Source organism: Poromitra crassiceps (assembly GCF_964638095.1).
Source record: "Poromitra crassiceps genome assembly, chromosome: 4".
NCBI lineage: Eukaryota > Metazoa > Chordata > Actinopteri > Beryciformes > Melamphaidae > Poromitra > Poromitra crassiceps.
Genome location: NC_139626.1, coordinates 29,594,982 through 29,615,881, shown reverse-complemented (window position 1 = coordinate 29,615,881; position 20,900 = coordinate 29,594,982). Strand labels below are relative to the sequence as shown.

The following is a 20,900-nucleotide window of genomic DNA, read 5'->3' as shown; positions in this document are numbered from 1 at the left end:
GGAATAGGAGGGGATGAGGGCCGCTTTTAAACAGTGAGGGAGCAGACAAGCTATGAAGCTTTAGAAAAGGGGTATACACAGCAACACAGTATATATGTTGATTTATATCATTATGTCTCCATAGCACAGGTTAGTTTCTGGATTGGTTATAGGGTATGATATCATTGCAGGTTAAGTAGAAGTAAACAGTGTAAAAAAACGTCGTAAAATTAAAAAGGTACTAATTAATAAAATAAAATTGATGTAAAATAAAACTTTATATCTAATCTAGATCTAGATCTAATAAAGATCTTTATAATGCAATAGAGAGTAGGCTACAGAGTCCAAACTTTGGAAAAAATGGAAATCACAAACTAAAGCGCAGAAAAACAAAATAAAAAGATTTCTCTGTTGACTGACTGTTCATTGTGAATGGCTACACAAGCGGTAAATTTACAACTGTACTATTCAAATGGGGGGGTTCAAATGTAGTGAAGTAGGAATACATTGGCAAAAAGTACCTAAGTAGAAACATAAATAATTAGGCTAATGCCTGAAAAAGTACAAGTAGTCTACACAATAAAGCTACTCATTGCAATAACATGATTAAATGTAATTAGTTACTTCCACCCTTGGACTTGTGTGCGCTTGTTAGGGTGTGGGTGTGCAAGAGAGGGAGAGAGAGAGAGAGAGGGAGAGAGAGAGAGAGAGAGAGAGAGAGAGAGAGAGAGAGAGAGAGAGAGAGAGTGAGTAAACAGTTCTATCTCCAAGGTGGAGTGGTGTGCTGGGCAGGACTGGGTGAGGTGACACACCTCTGCTTTGGAAAAGCTTTTAGAGAGGGAGGAGAGCAAGGAATGAGATACCTGCAGTCACACAGACTCACTCACACACAGGCACACACACACACACACACACACACACATACAGACAGAGGACATACACACACACACGGACAGAGGACACACACACACCACACACATTTGCTGATACTATTTTCAGGAGCCAAAGTATCTGAAGCCTAATAACCTTGGTAAGTCACAAATAATTGTTTCCAGTCCGTCTATGTATTTGATATCAGGTATTTGGTTTTGTAGGCAACCATGACAACAATTTTATGACATTTTATACTGTTTGATTCATTTTGTTTCAATAAATCATATGATTAGTATTGATGTATGAATGCAATGCCAATGGAGGCAGAGACCATCTAGTAAGTCCAAATCAAAGATCTATCACAATGTGAGCTTTCATTCAACCTTGACTGAGGATCTGCTGATGTGGATTTCTGGGGGAAATCATGTGAATGTCATTGAATCTCATCATAGGTCATTATTATCAAAGCACATTGTAGTTATTTTGACTTTACCTTTAATCAACTCCTGAATTCTGTTGTCATGGTAACATGACCTATGAAGTACCGTACATTATAAACATACACTAGACTGCTGATTTAAGTGTTTTGGAGATAGATATCATAAGGTGGGTTTGCTGATGTGGATTTCCCACAAAAGGCCTTTTCTGAGAAGGACATTAATCCTGACATCGGTATATAGAAATTCAACTCGGCTAATGTAAGAGTGTGATTTTAGACCATGTTTTTGAAAACTTTTCACTATAAGGATGTGTGCACAAATGTGCACAAATAACCAGCCATCCCTGACTGCAGTGTCTCAGAGTTTTATTTTGAAATACTGTAGACGTGTAGGCTATAAGAGTACATGTCAGCCTGTTTGGCACCAACAAAATCAAAGACATATTGATCATGAAACCATGAAGAGGTGTACGGTTGATACCATATTGAAACGGCTCTCGACGTCCTGCAGTACCGGTGATCCCAGTATTGATGGCCAATGGGGAGCAGAGAGATGGCTGAGATACATGTGGCGACACTGTCTTGTCGTCAGACTGGTCGGGCAGCTCAGTCACACCGGGTAGTCCCAGGTTACTGAGTCAAACAGAGACAGGGGGAAGCAAAGATGTGAATGAGGATGTGACTTTCTTTCATAATAAAACGGACTGGCATTTTCTACTGGTCAAGGCAAAAATAATGAAGGAAAATAGCAGACATTTAGTGCGTTAAAGTGAGTCATCAGTGGACGTCCGTGGATCAAAGGTCCAAAGTTTGACTACACCCTTTGCAAATCCACCTGATCCATTCTCCAACAGCCTTTTCAGCGTCAGCCGCTCTCTACCGTACAAATGGTCTCTCTCCATGTTCAACAGAAGTGTCACTAGAGAGCTGTCAGAGCGGACCAAGGATGACAAACGTCTCGCAGTATCTTGTCAATGTAAGTTCTGTGGGCACGTTCTGCTTTCTATTAACACATACAACCCGTTTGCTGAGTGCAGGAGTGACCATATCTTGTTTATATGTCTCTCTCTCTCTGTGTGGTTTGTAGCACCTGCTGACGTTCTCCCTGCAGGATGGGGAGGTGCAGGGTGTGGAGGAGGCCCAGGCTCGTCTCTCCTCCCTGGCTCGGGCCAATAAGCTGTGGAGCCAGCAGATGATCCTGGAAGTCAGCCGGGAGGCCATTCGTCTCCGAGACGTCCAGAGCCAGGTGAGGGCCACGTGGGGCGTGGGGGGTTTGGGGGGTGGTTGTACATCGATATCGTGATATGAGGCTAGATATCGTCTGGGATTTGGAGTTTTGCAATGTTAAATTATTTACTTATTTGCAATCTTAAAGGCTGCGTTACAGTGACACAATTGTCTGAACTTATCAGCCTGTATGGTTACTGTAAGGTTGCAAACTGTACAGCAAACAAAGTAAAAAGATAAACAGATTAAAACAGTCACATCGTCATGACGATCATCCACTGACGTCGAAAGACAAAGGAAAAGAGCATTCTTAATGGAATAAAACACTATGAAAATGCCTTCATATAGAAGAATGTTTTAAGCTGTGATTGAAAAGAAGACACTTGAGATGCTCAGGCAGTTAAAAGAAGACACTGCTCAGGCAGTGAGTTCCACAAATAGGGGCCCGGGCCCCACCATAAAAGCCCCCGTGTTCCCTCTGTCTTGTTCGGGCATCCATACAGGCACAATTTGCTGTGTCTGCAGGGGGGGGTATGTGTCCTTGTCGCTGCACTAGCGCCTCCTCTGGTCGGGGCAGAAGGGTACTGGTGGGAATAGCATGCTACATCCTGCCGGTGATGCTCCCCGCTGTCAGGTGAAAGGAAGCGGCTGGCAATAGCGCATGTGTCGGAGGAAGTATGGTGCTAGTCTACGGCTCTCCCCAGATCGGCAGAGGCTGGAGCAGCGACCGGGGCAGCAGGGGGAAATTGGCCAAGTACTAATAGGGAAAAAATATTGTCATGCTATCAATATCAATTAAGGTATTCTGTCTACAATATTGTCATTTTGGATTTTTCAATATTCCCCAGCCCTGTGGTGGGTCATTAAATGGAATTAATATAGTAATAATGAGTAATAAGAACGTATTTAAAATATTATATTGCAATGTACTTGTGGGTTATAGATGAAAGAATGAAAGAATGGCAATGCAGCAGTGCACTGCATTAGTATGTATGTTAGTCTGGGCACCTTTCACCCCGCTTTTTGTCATGGGGCGTAAACCAAGGAACTGGAAGCAACACCGGAAATAAGTGCGCCAAAAAACGTCTTTGTTGCCGTTAGCTTGACGCGGCAAGGTTACGTTAGCTAGAGCCTGAAAAGAACAACAACACAAGTTGTAGCGTTAACACATTTCGAGTCACTGCCGAGGAAGGTTTCTGGAGAGCCAAAGACAATGGAGTACTCGCCATGTGAAATCTTATGATCAATGTCCATGTCTTTCCCAGCACAGGCAGCAGAGATGCTTCAACTGTTGTACTCGATCCTCCATTATCGATAACAGCGGACAGACAACTAGCGTTATAACTATTCCATCAACTGGCCATTTGTTTGAAAAGTAAAGCTTCTGTATTGACTTAAAATATGTGAGATTGTGAATCCGTAATGTTTCTACAAGAACTTCTTCAAAAACTTTGTTCGGTACGTCCATCTTTTGTTTTGTTGTTTGCCATTTTATTTTCTGATTCGTTGTGTCTAATTGTCAAGTTAACAAGCTATTTCCTCTGTTACTTCCTGTCTAGGGCGGGCTCTAGGCCGGAACCAGGCAGGGTGACAAAATCACTTGTGAACGGAGGCCAGGCTCTTTCTCGCCGAGAAGAGCCTGGTGATGCGAGGTTATGTAGATGTAGAAGAGCCTGCTTCAGAAATGCCATTCCACCCAGCTCAAATAACCATTTTCAAAATGCCATCGACTCATGCAGGACGAGCTGGAGAAATACTCTCTCCAATCCATCTACCGCTGCGATGCCATCCACACGGAGAGACACTTCCCCTCCCTCCTCCTGCTGGTCTGCCAGAGCGCAGATCAGAAGAAGCCAGACATCCACTTCTTCAACTGTGAGACGGTGAAGGTGAGCGAAGGCCCGTGTGACGTCTGTACAACGTGACAACGCACCAGTCAGGTTTGACAAGTGATGACGCCTCACCTTGTTCTTTTGTAGGCGGAGCACATTTGCGATGACATCACAGCCGTGGTTTCAGGTTCGAGTAAGAAGCACCCTGATGCTCTCAGGTACAGTGAAGGCCATGGTCATGATGATGCAAACCGTATAGCAGCAGGGTCACCCATAGGGGTGTCACGATACACTAATTTCATGATACGATACGATACACGATATTGGGTTCACGATAACGATACGATACGATATTTTAACAATATTCTTTTTAACAAAAGTAAATAATTTTTATGTATTTATTTATCATTTATTTAACCATGTGAGTCCCGTTGAAATCGAAACCTCTTTTCAAGGGAGCCCTGGGAAAATACTGGAAAAATTGTCTTTTTTCATTTGAAATACACAAAATACAAAACAAATGCTGTTTTTGGAAATTGTTATTATAATAACTATAAAACAACATGGAAGATAATGCTTCTCTTGCAATAGAATGTGTCACACTGTCACAAACTAAATGTTTGTTGCATGGTGAAAGAAAAATAAAGTATACAATCTATTTCTTAAATAACTCATGCTCAATGGTCCCTAAACTTATGTAATCTTATGTACCCCTTGAGCTGTTTTGCCATGCCAGTAGTAGTCTACCCTCTCACTCATGCGTGTTGATTCTGCTAAATTTGTTCTATTATTATTCAGGAGCAAACAATTTTTATTTTTTTTTATTTATTTTTTACGATATTTTTTTCTGATGATACGCATATCGCGACGTTTCGATATCGCGATATATCGTGCGACGGAATATTGTGACACCCCTAGTCACCCACCTTCTGGCATTAACCTTCTTTATAGTTTCACGTTGTGCCAAAAACTGAAAACTTCTAATGAATTCATGAACAAGCCTTTAATGCTAAAAAAAAACTTAACTTAGCTGTCAAAAGTCCTATTTTTGTTTGGTTACGCTGTCGCAATTCCCATATCTTGTTATTGGAAGTTCTGGAGTTCTTGGAGTTAGACAAACATACCGGAAACGGACACATGGCCAAACAAAGAGACAGACGCATATAATACAACGTTATAATCCCGTCTCTCAACTGTTTGCCTTTCCCCTGCTGCAGTGCTCGTATCACCATTATCTCTTGGTTTCTAAATCAAAGCAGCCTGGTGACACCATCCACCTGTCTGAGAGAGAGAGAGAGAGAGAGAGAGAGAGAGAGAGAGAGAGAGAGAGAGAGAGAGAGAGAGAGAGAGAGGGGACAGTGTAAACAGCTGAGAGAGCGAGAGAGGACAGACTCGTTTGACCGGTTTCTACATAACTTAAGAAGGTGTGACAGAGAGAGAACAAGGCCATTGTGACAGAAAGGAGAGAGAGGAGAGCGACTGGGATGACGGCGGAGGTGCACGGGCTCAGGGCCTGAACGGATTACCGCTCTGAAACACTCTCTCTTAAAGGACGTGTAAAGGACACACACTGTTTTGTTGGTAAGGCAATCTGCTGGCTTTTGCTTGAAAATAGACCTGAACCGTTCTGCTGTAATACCGGCAACGTTTGAGTTAGTACAACACAGAGGTATTTGCAGAAATGGAATGCAAGGGTAGGTAAACATACCAATGTCAGCCAACGTTTGGACCTAGACTGATACATGTCCTTGTTGTCTTTTGGTAGACTTGGTTTCCCTTTTTACTTGACTGATACATGTCCTTGTTGTCTTTTGGTAGACTGATACATGTCCTTGTTGTCTTTTGGTAGACTGATACAGTGATACATGTCCTTGTTGTCTTTTGGTAGACTGATACATGTCCTTGTTGTCTTTTGGTAGACTGATACATGTCCTTGTTGTCTTTTGGTAGACTGATGCATGTCCTTGTTGTCTTTTGGTAGACTGATACATGTCCTTGTTGTCTTTTGGTAGACTGATACATGTCCTTGTTGTCTTTTGGTAGACTGATACATGTCCCTGTTGTCTTTTGGTAGACTGATACATGTCCTTGTTGTCTTTTGGTAGACTGATACATGTCCCTGTTGTCTTTTGGTAGACTTGCTGTCCCTTCTTACTTGTTGATGTGTTTCAAAGTAGGGTTTAGAGCGATCACACTGTTGACTGTACTCTGCTACTGATATGAGGGCTGCAGGCTTGAGTTTCATAAGGAACAACATCACTTCTGTGGACAGCAGACTGACTGTGTGGTCAAATTGGATTCAGTGATCAAAGATGTCCTCCTGTTGTAGCTAGTCACCTAGGCTAGGCTGCATCCAGTATCAGTCCAGACGGGCAGAAGAGGACGAGCCTGTCTGACGATCAAGAGGGTGATTCAGTGCGTTTCAATGCCGTCTGCTTTCAACTGTAGGGTGTTTCCCTGTAAAGTCTGCTGCTGAGTGACTGGCTGTGCTGCTGCACCTACAAGGAGGCACTGCTGTTATAACGCATAACGCAGTCAAATTGACTTGGCAGCTTTTCAAAACCTGTAAAATGTTGTATTTGCACCGCCGACACCCTCCCTTCTCGTCCCCGCAGGCGCCCTCAGAGTACCGGAGGGATGATCGACCCATACGAGATCCCCAGTCACCCCATCCCGCACGCTCCCAACCCCCCACCGCCCAACCCCCCGCCATACCCCGGACCCAGAGGTGAGGCCGCCGTTTATTTTCGCGTGCGTGTTTGTTGCGCACGCTCAAAGTGATGGCGTGTTTTTCCCGTGTCGGTAAAACACTTTGTGTGACGGGACGTGCTTGAACTAAGTGAGAGGGAAGGAGAGGATGAGAAGGTAGGAAGTGAAGGAGAGAAGAGAAGTGAGGCACAGACAGAGAGCAGTATTTAAAGGTAAAAGGCTCTCAGGAGCACAGAGATGACATTGTGTGTGTTTAGGGGGGGGGGGTGGCTTGGGAGGGGAGTGAGGAAGGGGGGTGAAGGGGGCCAGGAATTCCACATGCAGGAAATACCGTGTGGCGATGAATGAAAATGGATGAACTCAATCGTCTCCTCTCGTCCACGACAGCGAACGGCGTGAACGGCGGGCCCGATGACTCCTTCCTGCGAGCAGAGAGAGAAGTGGTGAGCCTGCCTCCTCATCGCCTCGACAGTCAGCTCTGGTCGTAAGTAAGTCACACCTGAACAGGACAACTAACTGGCTCTCTCTTCTCCTCCTCCTCCTCCTCCTCCTCCTCCTCCTCCTCCTCCTCCTCCTCCTCCTCCTCAGGGGATCCTCAATCACTGCTTCGACGACATCGAGAGCTTCATGGCCCGGCTGCAGCAGACTGCTGAAGCTGCCACAGTGCTGAGCCAGAGGAAGAAGAAGAAAAAGAAGAGCAAAAAGCAAAATGCTGAAGGTAATGGAAACCAGAGAGATCTTCCAAAAGATCTCCCTTTTGAAGTGATGTCTTATACTGATGATGGGAACCTCATTGAATTTGCGTAGACAACTGGTTGAAATAACAAAGCTATCATTTGGACGTGCAAGCTTGATAACATGATGCCCTGATAACACTTTGTGTATTTTGTGTCTCACCGTTTGTCCACGACAGAGGATTTACTCACTGCGAAGGCCCGCCCCCCACCAGAGGAGGAATTCATCGATCTCTTCCAGAAGTTCAAATATTGCTTCAGCCTACTGGTGTGTGTTTAACAGCTCACATTTCAAATTAAACTGTTATTATCTGGCATCATATTAACTAACCACTGTGTATCTCTCTCTGTCTCTGTCTCTTTGGCTCCAGGCCCGTCTGAAGTCAGCCATCTCCAGCCCTTCATCAGAGGAGCTGGTGCACCATGTCTTCAAACCTCTGGATATGGTGAGTGAGTCAGGCACAGCCTTTGTCTTGTGCTGGTGGGGCACCTGTTGTTGCTATCGCTGTCAGCACGGGGTCTCGTCTCTTACAGCAGGCCAGAGAAATAAAAAGCCAGGGGTGGGACGTGGAGACAGGCCCATAGCCAGGGTTTGAGAAATACCGAGGTTCATTTTAACGCGGTTATTTATTTTTTTCCATTTTAAAGTAAAATGCTTCAATCCGGTGCACTTTGAGAGCAAAATTAAGAGGCTAGATCTATAAAGAACTACAGACATGTTAGATTAATATCCTCTTTACTGTGCTGTTGCTTTAAAATGATACAAAAAATAAATGTCTCCCCATATAATATAATTTATATTCTGCATACAGGTCACATGGCAGAATACTGCTCAATTAAATACAATGGCCCATCTACACAAACATCACTTACAGGGGAGTTACTTACCCATTCACTTCAATAGAACTGTCCCCAAAGTCTAGCCCCAATCTAGATCCAATGCAAAATTTGAACGTTGTGGTGAGTTATGTCTCTTCCTTCTATATAGCACACAGAGAGGAAGCAAATTGTTGCATTTCTGATCAACTGTCAATCATATATCATGTTATTTATGAGGGCTTTAAAACATCAATGACAGATGAATAGATCTGGGGGCCGGGGCAATTTTTTTCTTCTTCTTTTTTTTAAATACCGAGGTCATGACCTCGGTGTCCTCAATGATAGCTACGGGCCTGCGTGGAGAGCGTCTAAACATATCTATATAGTTCCCAACCTTTTCCCACTCATGTTCCACTTGAAGATCTCTAAAATGTTCGTGGCCAACATCCGACTGTAAACAGTGCAGAGGCCAAATAATGTGTTGACGATAAAAGGAGCTGTCCATCAGCACCACCCAGAAATCCGAAACTAAAAGTGAGGGGCTGTCTGCAATAAGCCAATTAACAAATAATGAATTACAAATTAAAAACGGTATCATTCAACGATGGAGAAATGCATTCTCATACATAATAATAATAACTACTCCCCCCCACAAAGATCGTAATGTTTTGCAAATAATTTGGTGGCCCACTTGCAATACCGTCGCGGCCCATCAGGGGGCCCCAGCCCATAGATTGGTTGGGAATGGCTGATCTAGCTATATGTAATAATCACTATTCCCCCAGGATGACATATCAATAACTGTGGGAGAGCAGATGAACAGAGAATAAAGGTGGAGAAAAACATTTGGAGACTGCCATGGTGATAGGAGTTAGATTATAGATCAGTGATTCTCAACCTTTTTCATATCAACGACCCCTGATTTATTCCACATCAGAGCCACGGACCCCCATTTGATAAGCCTCCATCTCTCGAACACAAATCTGAGAATATTTTTTATTGTTAGGTTAGGTATGATTTTGTCCATAATTCCATGACTGTCTGTATTGTAGGTCGAGATAACAGAGACAACTGTGACTAAAACTGTCATTCTTACATTCGCTAATTGGGTTAACTTCTTGTAAATGAATTTTCTTTTAAGTTTAACAATTCATCAATTTGCTGGGGACCTCTTGGAACCCCCTCAAGAACCCCTGATGGTCCCCGGAGTCCACGTTGAGAACCACTGTTATAGATGTTTGGACTGTGGTTATTTGAATCATTTACCTGTTAATTGGCCATGCATATAGGCTGTATGTGTTGCCATGTCAGTCCCTGGGCAGTATGATTGGACGGTGTGGTCTGTGCACAAGAGAGACTGTAAGCATGTGTTGTGTCAACATCATGGAAAAGGCCATTAAGTAATGTTGCCAGGACCTACAAGTGCTTTTCAGTATTGACACAAGGCAGTTCCCTGTGGCTGAATATGATCAATGCGGCATTTGCTTTGGGCTTGTTTGTGTACGTGCAGTTTTTCTGCAGTTTTGAGTTGTGCAGAAATGTGTTCTTAATCAAACACATTTTGGCCTGGATTTGAGCAGTGACCCTTCTGTCACGAGAACAGCCAAGCCGCTCTTAATTGACTGCTGTTTGGAATTTTAGATGGGAAGAATCGGAGCTTTCCAAGACCGACTTTCAGTATAAACCAGTGTTGTGAGAGTTTAGTACTCTATATTTATCTGCTTCATTTGACTGCTTGTTGTTCCCATAGACCCCCCCCAAAAATCAATTGTCCTTGAAGTGTGAATACCATGAATGATACCATGACATTCTCCTGAAATCAAACACCGAAATGAAATAATAATATAATAATAAACTAAAAAATAAGATGTACTTCCAAATAAAATGTGTAGTAAGTGTGCGTCACACATGGGAGTTCAGGTGTGTCCCTTTTCATGTTTGATGCAACATGAATGGCAGATTGCCTTCATTTTCCCATCAAGATATGAATCAGCTCAGAGTAACAGAATGAAAGGTAGTGAGGGTGTGTTTGATATGTGTATCCTGACACACCCGTATGGAAAGAGGCAGGCGGGTGTGACAAACGTCATTTCTCTGGGAATGCATGTGAGTGTGTGTGTGTGTGTGTGTACGTGTGTGTGTGTGTGTGTGTGTGTGTGTGTTTGCGTGTGTGTTTGCGTGTGTGTTTGCGTGTGTGTTTGCGTGTGTGCGCGCGCGCTTACATCCATTGTATGCTCACTGATTGCTGTAACAGAGGAAAAAATCTCCAACTGCTTTTGCTAAAAAGATCACTTTTAAGTAACTTTTACAAAATCATAAAGGTGTTATTTACTCAAAAAAATTATGTTAAGTTAAGTATGTTTGTACTCTTTATGATATGCAATCAACTACAATTAATTAAATCCAAAGCAAATAATTTGTGTTGAGTAAACACATTTCAATGATATGGAACCAAGTAAATCCAAAGATCTTTTTCAATCATGTGCAATTTAACCAACCATTGCCATTTTCTCAGACATCGATGTACAAACGATTGCTGGTAATAAGCAATGGTGTGGATTTCACAAGCTATTGTTCGGCTTATCAGCCGTCCTAAGTGTTGTGCTATCTGTGTGTGCAGATGGTGAAGACGACAGGAGGGCCAGCCCTGGCAGCCTCGGTGGGTAGCCCCGCCCTCAGCAGCTCTGCGGTCGCCCTGCTCCAGGACAGCCTCAGCGAGGAAGAGAGGCAGCTGTGGACGTCTCTGGGCCCAAACTGGACTCTCCCACGGTCAGTCATCTACACCTTCACTCCGCGCCTCGTTACCTGCAGTGACCAGGGTGTGCCAGTCAGAGATCAGAGTAACACGAAATGACAGTGTCAATATTTGCTGTTTGAAAGAATGTTGACCCAGTTCCAGTTGAAAATGCCTTTCTTTAGACTGAGTAAATTCTTTCTACTTCTCTCTTTCAAAAAGTCAACATTAAATGGTTAATACCGGTATATATCATCTTTTCTTTTCTTGCTGGATTCAGTCAGGGTTTTGGGCTGATATATCGCTTTGTAATGTAATAGAGCTGATATAGCTGATACTAGAAATAGCACATGCTTTGTGTGCTCATTTCTTGCATGCCTCGCACGCTTTGTGTGCCGCACATGCGCTCCGCAATAGTGAGTTGTGAACTGCAGAACCCTTTGCCTAAGTTTCCTTATTATAGGAGTGAGATTGAATATTGGCCAATCAATGTCATACACCGCTATGATGGAGGTTCCACCCTGACCACAGCTACAGATACAATAGATACCTGACAGATACTGTAGATATCAGCCTTCAAAAAACCCATTGGTCGAAACCTATTCACACACTGCCTACTGTTTCTGGTTGCTCTGTAAAGTGATACCCGTTAGTGAGTAGCTTCCTGGTGGTTTCTCTTCTCTGTCAGTTGTCAGCTCAGAGGGCCGGTGGCTCCGTACACGCCGGTGTTTTTGGACGGCTGGAAGCCAGAAGCCTCGAGGGCGGACGGGCAGGTTTGGGAGGATCCGGTCGAGTCGCAGCACAAACACGAAGCGCTCCGAGCCAAACTGGAGGTACGGAATTCACCTTCCAACACAGGGGTCAGCCAGTTACTTCCTATTGTGTTTACACTTCCTGTGTGACAGTACAGTACTAGTGAGCAGGTAAAGCAGACAGTGTTTTGAACAGGAAGTCATAACACAACTGGGTCAAGTGGGCGGGGCTACATAAGGTGAATATCTGCCGATATAAACAGTGCTAGCTAGATGCTGACTGCATCATGTGTGTGTGTAGAGAGAGATGTGTGTCAGTGAGGAGCACGGAAACATCTACACGCAGACATAAAGGCAGGGTTCCCACGGGTCTCTAATATCCGTGAAAGTTTCGGAAAATAGACGCAAATAGACATATGTAAAGTGCTCAAATTTATATATTTTATGTAAGAATATAAATGGACGTTTTTATTATTATTACTTACTGACGTGTAACAGTAGGCTACAGTTGAGAAGTGTTCACACATTCAAGCATCTCTCTCTTTTTAATTGTTGTGGGTGAGCTTCTATGAAGCTGCTAGTTCTCAGTATAAACATTCTCAGTGTTGTAACAGTCATTAATCCATTGATACCTGATGCAGCATTTGTGTGTGTATCCCTTTAAGGCGGTTCGCGGTCTTAAGGGAAACGCACACAAGTGAGGGATATACATGCAAATGCTGTCATACAAGTCCTGAGCTGTGCAGTGCCTGTGAGATATTGGACCTTTTCTTCAGTTCTTTAAAGGATGAAGGAGGTTGAAATCTACTTTCCATAAAGATTCAATGGTGTCTTCATCTGATGCTGACTTCATCCTGGAGATCATGAAACCACAATTGCATTTGTTTAACAGTGTACTGTACTGTATGTGAGCATTATGATCTTGGCATAATGGGAGCAGTGTTTGCACCACAGTGTACATCCAGTTCTGTCAAATGGCCTCAGATTCTTTGGCTGTTCTACGGTCATGCAGAGAAATTATCTCTGACTCTGAGATAGCTGCTCAAACATTACACAAAATTACACTAAAAAATGACACAATCACCATTTTAACAGTTGGCAACAGACATTGTGGGTTGAACGCATCCTTTTGCTTTCTCCAAACACAAACCTGTCTGGATGTGGGAAAATTGGTGAGAAAACCTCATCAGATTATTTTCTCCACCGCTCAGGCTCCAGGTTCTGCTTCTTACAGCAGGTCCACACTGCTCAGGCTCCAGGTTCTGCTTCTTACAGCAGGTCCACACTGCTCAGGGTCCAGGTTCTGCTTCTTACAGCAGGTCCACACTGCTCAGGCTCCAGGTTCTGCTTCTTACAGCAGGTCCACACTGCTCAGGCTCCAGGTTCTGCTTCTTACAGCAGGTCCACACTGCTCATGCTCCAGGTTCTGCTTCTTACACCAGGTCCACACTGCTCAGGCTCCAGGTTCTGCTTCTTACAGCAGGTTCACATTGCTCAGGCTCCAGGTTCTGCTTCTTACAGCAGGTCCACACTGCTCAGGTTCCAGGTTCTGCTTCTTACAGCAGGTCCACACTGCTCAGGCTCCAGGTTCTGCTTCTTACAGCAGGTCCACACTGCTCAGGCCCCAGGTTCTGCTTCTTACAGCAGGTTCACACTGCTCAGGCTCCAGGTTCTGCTTCTTACAGCAGGTCCACACTGCTCAGGCTCCAGGTTCTGCTTCTTACAGCAGGTCCACACTGCTCAGGCTCCAGGTTCTGCTTCTTACAGCAGGTCCACACTGCTCAGGCTCCAGGTTCTGCTTCTTACACCACTTTGTGTGTTTGGCTACAAGCAGCTTGTGAATGCTTTAAATACCAGCTGTGTGAACCTCAGGACCTACAGCTTCTGTTGAGATTGTCCCACAGAGGTGTTGATCCACTTCTGTAATTTTGGAGGCTGTAGTTCTGTATCCCCTCCGTCTGTCCCTGTACAGTATACTGTAGGTGTACAGTACACCTGTACAGTATACTGTAGGTGTACAGTACACCTGTACAGTATACTGTACAGGTGTACAGGTGTACTAGGTGTACAGTACACCTGTACAGTATACTGTAGGTGTACAGTACACCTGTACAGTATACTGTAGGTGTACAGTACACATGTACAGTATACTGTACAGTATACTGTAGGTGTACAGTACACCTGTACAGTATACTGTAGGTGTACAGTGTACAGTACACCTGTACAGTATACTGTAGGTGTACAGTACACCTGTACAGTATACTGTAGGTGTACAGTACACCTGTACAGTATACTGTAGGTGTAAACTTGCTGCCACAGTTCTTCTTTGCCAATGCAGATTGTGCTTCCCTCGCCACATTATAATTGTTAAAATAAGTGTTTTTGTGACCAATATGCAATTCAAGTATAACATTTTAATCTGGTTCTGACTGACTGACTGACTGACTCACAACCCTGAGGACCAACGTCATCAGTGTTGTCATCAGTAGCAAACATGCTGCCTGGCATAAACTAGGTTTCGCCTAGTCTTGTTGTCCTTAGAACTGTGTGTGTTGGCTCATGTATGCTGTCAAATGACATTCAACTTAATATGACTCACCTGCATAGCTGCCTTTGTATTTTGTGATTTAGTGACTTCAAAGTTAAAGGGCCACTTCGCTGATTTTCAACCAGCTTTGTATCATTACAAAATCAGTAGTACCTGTATAATGCAAGAACTTCCTGGACCAAATTACATCATTATGACATCATTTGGACCAGGGAGTTCTGTGAATGAATGGGGAGCTCTCAGTCCAAGCAAGATGGAGGGAAGTTACACATTGTTCATTTGCATATATACTACCAATTTTATGATACAAACCCCTTTAATTCTCTCTACCTCTGTGTGTGTGTGTGTGTGTGTGTGTGTGTGTGTGTGTGTGTGTGTGTGTGTGTGTGTGTGTGTGTGTGTGTGTGTGTGTGTTTTCCTGTATGCTTATATATCTCTGTCTCTTTCTTACCCACAGCAGCAGCAGCAGTCCCCTCAGTTGGTCGGACCTCCTGCTGCCTACATCACTGACGAAACGTATGTCAAAGAGCAACACTCGAGAACACTCGACTATCACTACTATTCACCCCCAATGCTCAACTATCACTAGCATTCAGCTCCACTGCACGATACCAGCCTCTCCACTCCCTCTCCTCTGCAGAGATAGCAGTGTGCCCCAGCCAGAGCCAGAGAGACTCTACAGCTGCACCTACGACTTTGTAGCCAGGAACAGCAGTGAGCTTTCAGTGCTCCAGGGAGACACACTTGAGGTAAGACAGTCAAGTCATTTGTGCGCCATTACATACACAGCGATCACAGGACCAGGGGCGTCTGGGTAGTGTAGTCATTTGTGTGCCATGATTACACAGTGATCACAGGACCAGGGGTGTCTGGGTAATGTAGTGTAGAAGGTAAAAGCACTCGCCGACCACCACAGAGACTCGGGTTCAATTCCCGGCAGCGGTACTTCCAGCTTGGTCAGACGTTCCTACAGACACAATTGGCCGTGTCTGCGGGTGGGAAGCCAGAGGGGTGTGAGTTCTGGTCGCTGCACTAGCGCCTCGGGGGCCCTCTTCGCAGGGGGGGAAGGGAACTGGGGGGAATAGCGTGATCCTCCCACGTGCTACGTCCCGCCGGTGAAACCCCTCACTGTCAGGTGAAAAGAAGCAGCTGGCGGCTGCACATGTATCAGGGGAAGCATGTGGTAATCTACTACTCTCCCCAGATCGGCAGAGGGGGGTGGAGCAACAACCGGGACAGCAGGGGGAATTGGCCAAGTACAATTAGTGATCAGTTTATGAGCATAGTGGGCGTGTCTTGAGCCAAATAAACAGATATTATGTTGGCAGGAGGCCCACACTCGCCAACCTCAAAGTATAAATAGATCAGATAGTGAGGAATTTCGGTTTGACAAACACACAATACATGTTTTTACAAGTGGTTTAGTGTGGTACGTTCATCTAGAAAGCATCCTGTATTTTCAGCAATCTGGTTTTTCGACACACCCAGTAGTATTCTTCTCTTTCACCTCTTTGACAGGTGATCGAGTCATCCAAGCGCTGGTGGAAGTGTCGGAATCGGTTCAACGAGATCGGCTTCGTTCCCTTCAACATCCTGGAGCCTGCAGCTCACATAGACAGCCCCGTCACCAACAAACCCCCCAAGGTAAAACACACACACACACACACACATACACGCACGCACGCACATGCACACACACACACACACGCGCGCGCACGCACGCATGCACACACACACATGCAAACACACACACACACACACACAGACACACACGCACGCACGCACGCACGCACGCACACACACACACACACACACACACGTGCACACACACACACACACCTGTGCATACCTGACTGAATTCCAGTGTTATTTTCTCCCCGCTCCACATTCCCAGGCTCCAGCTCCGCCCCCCCTGGGAAGGCCTTTCTCCACGGCCCCTCCCAGCCCCCCTGCCCCGCCCCAAGCCCCCTCCCCCCAGCGCCAACGCACCTTACCGCCTTACAGCCAGCACATCCCAGCTGCAGAGGACTCTGATAAAGGTACAGGCACTCTATGTTCAGGTGTATGTGGGAGGTGTGGCCGTGTTACATTATCCGCTGTGTCATAGAGACGATCTTTGTTTCGTGTGGCAAGGAGGTTTTTCATCCATGAATTCCTTTATTTATACAGGAAAAAAGATTTTAAAAAATCATACCAAGACATTTAAAATACTATGTTTCCTGTTTTTGACAACTGTGCGTTGTCCGGGCAGTGCTGATGACACGTCCGTCTCCGTCAGATTTCTGTCCGTTTTGACGGACAGAGAGTTCAACCCTTACAGAAAAAACACATGATGTTCACATGTGTCCACGTTTCACCATGTGTCCACATGTGAGGAAACATGTGGACACATGTTAAATTTCACATGTGAAAACATGTGGAACACATGTGAAACCCATGGGAAGCGTGTGGTTTTGGAACATTTTCACATGTGGAAAACATGTTATCACGTTATAACATGTGATAACATGTTTTGCCACATGTTGTATAGCAACATGTTTTCCACATGTGGAGCATATGTGGAAAACAACATTTACATGGGTTTCACATGTAATCACATAGGTTTCACGTGTGAATTTACATGGGTTTCACACATTTCACATGTGAAAACGTTCCAAAACCACACGCTTCCCATGGGCAAAGCACATGATTCACATGTGTTCCGCATGTTTTCACGTGAAATTTAACATGTGATAACATGTGAAATTGCACATGTGATTTTTGCACATGTGAAGTTCATGTGGTTTTTCTGTAAGGGAAGTGGAACCCAGTTGAACCTTTTCTGGACGGACCGATTTGACACCGCAAATGAGATGTTTTTTTTATTTATAGTGTTGGAGAAATCTATCCGTGAGGAATTCTATCCGTTTTCTGATGGATCAGTGTGGCTGCAGCTTAAAATTGTCCATAATTGTCATATTTTGGCAAGGGAGTCTCACAATTACTGATGGCTGAAATGATTTGTGTTTGTCTTGTGGTTAGGGTGCTTATTAAAAACCCGGCATAATGATGGTAGTTTACAGTAATGATCATAGTATAGGGAGCTATAATTTTCTAGACTGTCACGGCACAACGTTACTTTCTATGCAGTCAGTGTGTAGTTGTATGTAGTTTCTCTGAGTCAAAGATGGAGGTTTCTATGAATCAAAGACAAAAAGGGGATGAGATGGTGCTCATCAGTAACGGGTGATGTTTGCCACTGAGTCACACTCACACTTAATATATTCAGATGAGTGTGAAAGGCCTAAATATCTGCACCGCCTCCTTAGTGATGTTGGTGAACGACGAGCTGCTGCAGAGGCTGACCAATGGGAAGGCCGGTCTGAACAAGCCGCTGGTCATCCCTCGCTCCGCGGACACCTCTGTTCCCCTGGACTACCACTCACCACCAGAGGAGGTGGCCGACTGGCTCCGAGGGAAGGGCTTCAGCGGGCCGTGAGTCATCATCCCACAGACCAGATGAACCACATTCAGTTCACATACAATGAATGGCCCGCCGACACGCCCGAGTCCTTTACAAGAGAGAATTCATTCATAGAGAATGAATTAGAAAAGATGGGTTGACTGTTACATTGCGTAGGATGATTTTCTGGTACATTTTCTGTTTAAACAGTCAAACACGTTCACAATGAAACAGCATTTTGAAAAAAAGAGAAGTCATTTTTGTCAACATTGTCATTGTTTTTTGGCATAAATTGTCAAATAGATGAAAAAGAGAATCACTTTATTGCCACAATATACAAGATGACATACTAGGAATTGGTTTTAGTGTAAGTATGCAGCGTAGCGGTCATATCAATATTTAGAGATAAAAAGAAAATATCTAAAAGACAAAATCACAAGATCACAAAATTGCTGGTGCAGTCCTAGCCCCGTTTGGTACTAGCTAGCTATGCTAATGCTAGCTACCCAGAAAGAGTCCCGTGTGCCTACATAGACTTGCATGCGACTCTGGCTCCCAAGCTGTCTACATCAGCGATATGGACGTATTTACAAGTGTCACAGAAACATTTCAAAGCCACATACTTCAGAAGAAGGGTTCAGAGCTTCTTGACGTTGGGGTTAGAAAGCTCGACGCTGCTCATAAATGCCTCTTTTCATCCAAAGTCTGTGCTGGTGAAATTATTTTTTCCGGGTTAGAGCTCCCAGCCGTCACAGCGCTCAACAGCACCACTCTGGTCGAAAGCTCGGTATAGGGGGAGTGTTAAATAGGCATTGAATAGAAATTAAATAGGAATTTACAGTCCAAGATTTATGATATACTATAGTTAGAATGAGCTACAAAGCCATTTTTCACATTTCAGAGTGCAGCGGTACTTCCAACTTGGTCAGACCCATTTGGCCGTGTCTGTGGGTGGGAAGCCGGTGTGGTATGAATTGCCTCCTCTGGTCGGCCTGTTTGGGGGGAGGGGAACTGGGGGGAATAGCGTGACCCTCCCACGCACTACGTCCGGTGAAACGCCTCGCTGTCAGGTCAAAAGAAGTGGCTGGCGACTGCACATGTATTGGAGGAAGCATCTAGGAGTCTCTCTCCCCAGATCAGCAGAGGGGGTGGAGCAATGACCAGGACAGCAGGGGGAATTGGCCAAGTACAATTTGGAAGAAAATAGGAGAAAATTCAGAAAAAACGCGATAAAAAAAAAAAAAAAGTTTATTTGGATGTAAAAGCTGAGATAAACATTCTACCACATCCACTAGATCAGTGTCATAGCAATAACCTGCAGATTCTCAAGTCAAACAATTTGCCCTATGTCAGCTTCAAGTGTGTAAAATAGAAAGTCTACTATACGTACATTAAATAACTCAATTGGAGGTTCCATAATGCTAATACAAAAAAATCATGAGAATTTCACAGGCAGTTCATGTAAACAGATTATATTTCTCTCTTCCTTACTCTGTGTGTGTATGTGTGTGCTGCAGCACGGTGTTGTGTCTGGGAGTGTTGACAGGCGCTCAGCTCTTCTCGCTCAACAAGGAGGAGCTGCGCGCTGTCATTCCAGATGAGGGCGCCAGAGTGTACAGCCAGCTCACCGTGCAGAAAGCTCTACTGGAGGTAATGAGCTGTTGCTGATTGGTCAATGCGATTTCATATCAATTTAATCAAATTATTTCAAAACAGTTGTCCTGTAAAATTGAGATCTTGGACATTTAGCTGTGTAATGCTGTAAATGCATTGATGTCGGCCGTTATATTTTTGCAATGTCGTCTCGCTGTAGCCTACAACCCTCCAGACTCTGGAGCACGGAGGCCTGTGCACCTTTTAGATGAGAAACTAATGCATAATAGTTATCTCATCTTATTACCACATGGCATGCTTGGCATTGGCAATACATAAACATCGCCAGAGATGGGAAGTAACTAAGTACAAATATTTTGTTACTGTACTTAAGTAGGATTTTCAGGTGTTTTACTTTACTTGTACTTGATTAAACAAGTTGAATCAGTACTTCTATGTTTACCAGTCTTTATTAGACAACTGTACTTCTACTTATGTAAAGAATGCCTGTACTTTTCCCATCTCTGAACATGGCTCTTTTTTATGTACAGTAACAGTACAATGTTCTTTGATCCACAGGATGCCCGAAAAGCCACAGAGCTGGAGGCAGTCATGGAGAAACAGAAAATGAAGGTTGATCTGAAGCTGGAGAGCAGCACATTGTGAAACCCGGCAGCCATCACTTCTATTGGACTCTGAAGGCCCAATTTGTCTTTTTGCCAGAGGACACAGTCTACTCCTGGCTGTGCCTTGACCTTCTACCAACATGAGGACAGTCTACCCCTGACTTTACCCCGCTAGCCGGGCGCCCAGCTAGCGGGGTAACTCCTGACTGTGCCTTGACCTTCTAACAACATGATGCCCATGAAAAGCAGCATCCATGAAGGACATTTCTGATATTTAATCTCAAAGCCAGTGCCTGGCCTTGAATCACAAATCAGGGCTTTGCTTGCAAATTCTTCTCTGTACAAACAAGTGCAAATTAAATTTTAGTTTAAATTGAAGGCTGTTAATTTGTGTTGTACACTGTTCTTAACTTTAATGCCGACATGTATGATTGCTTCCCCTGTGCCATTTCTGCCTGGTAGTTGAAGACCAACTTGAATGAATGTATTTATCTTTTGTTTGTACAATACTTGTCTTATCACTCTGATTCCTCACTAAGTCTTGTGCGTACCATGGCAAGAAAGGGCCAATACACAATAAAAAATACAATACA

At 44.3% G+C, this 20,900-nt stretch overlaps 1 protein-coding gene across 2 annotated transcripts; it reads left to right on the top strand.

Annotated features, from left to right (window-relative positions):
• The first annotated feature begins 886 nt into the window (after positions 1–886).
• LOC310776093 (epidermal growth factor receptor kinase substrate 8-like protein 1) lies at positions 887–20,877 on the top strand. 2 transcript variants are annotated; one of them, XM_083636250.1, is made up of 19 exons: positions 887–1,009; positions 2,203–2,267; positions 2,379–2,537; positions 4,258–4,407; positions 4,498–4,568; positions 6,966–7,078; positions 7,447–7,502; positions 7,648–7,777; positions 7,973–8,061; positions 8,165–8,239; positions 11,233–11,381; positions 12,035–12,179; positions 15,104–15,162; positions 15,287–15,395; positions 16,165–16,290; positions 16,541–16,685; positions 17,955–18,120; positions 19,606–19,738; positions 20,261–20,877. In XM_083636250.1, the coding sequence occupies exons 2-19, from the start codon at positions 2,238–2,240 to the stop codon at positions 20,345–20,347; spliced, it is 1,992 nt and encodes a 663-aa protein (XP_083492376.1). In that variant the 5' UTR covers positions 887–1,009; positions 2,203–2,237; the 3' UTR covers positions 20,348–20,877. The 2 variants fall into 2 exon arrangements, with proteins under 2 accessions (XP_083492376.1, XP_083492377.1); XM_083636251.1 differs by having other exon boundaries at positions 892–1,009; positions 2,146–2,267.
• The last annotated feature ends 23 nt before the right edge of the window (positions 20,878–20,900 follow it).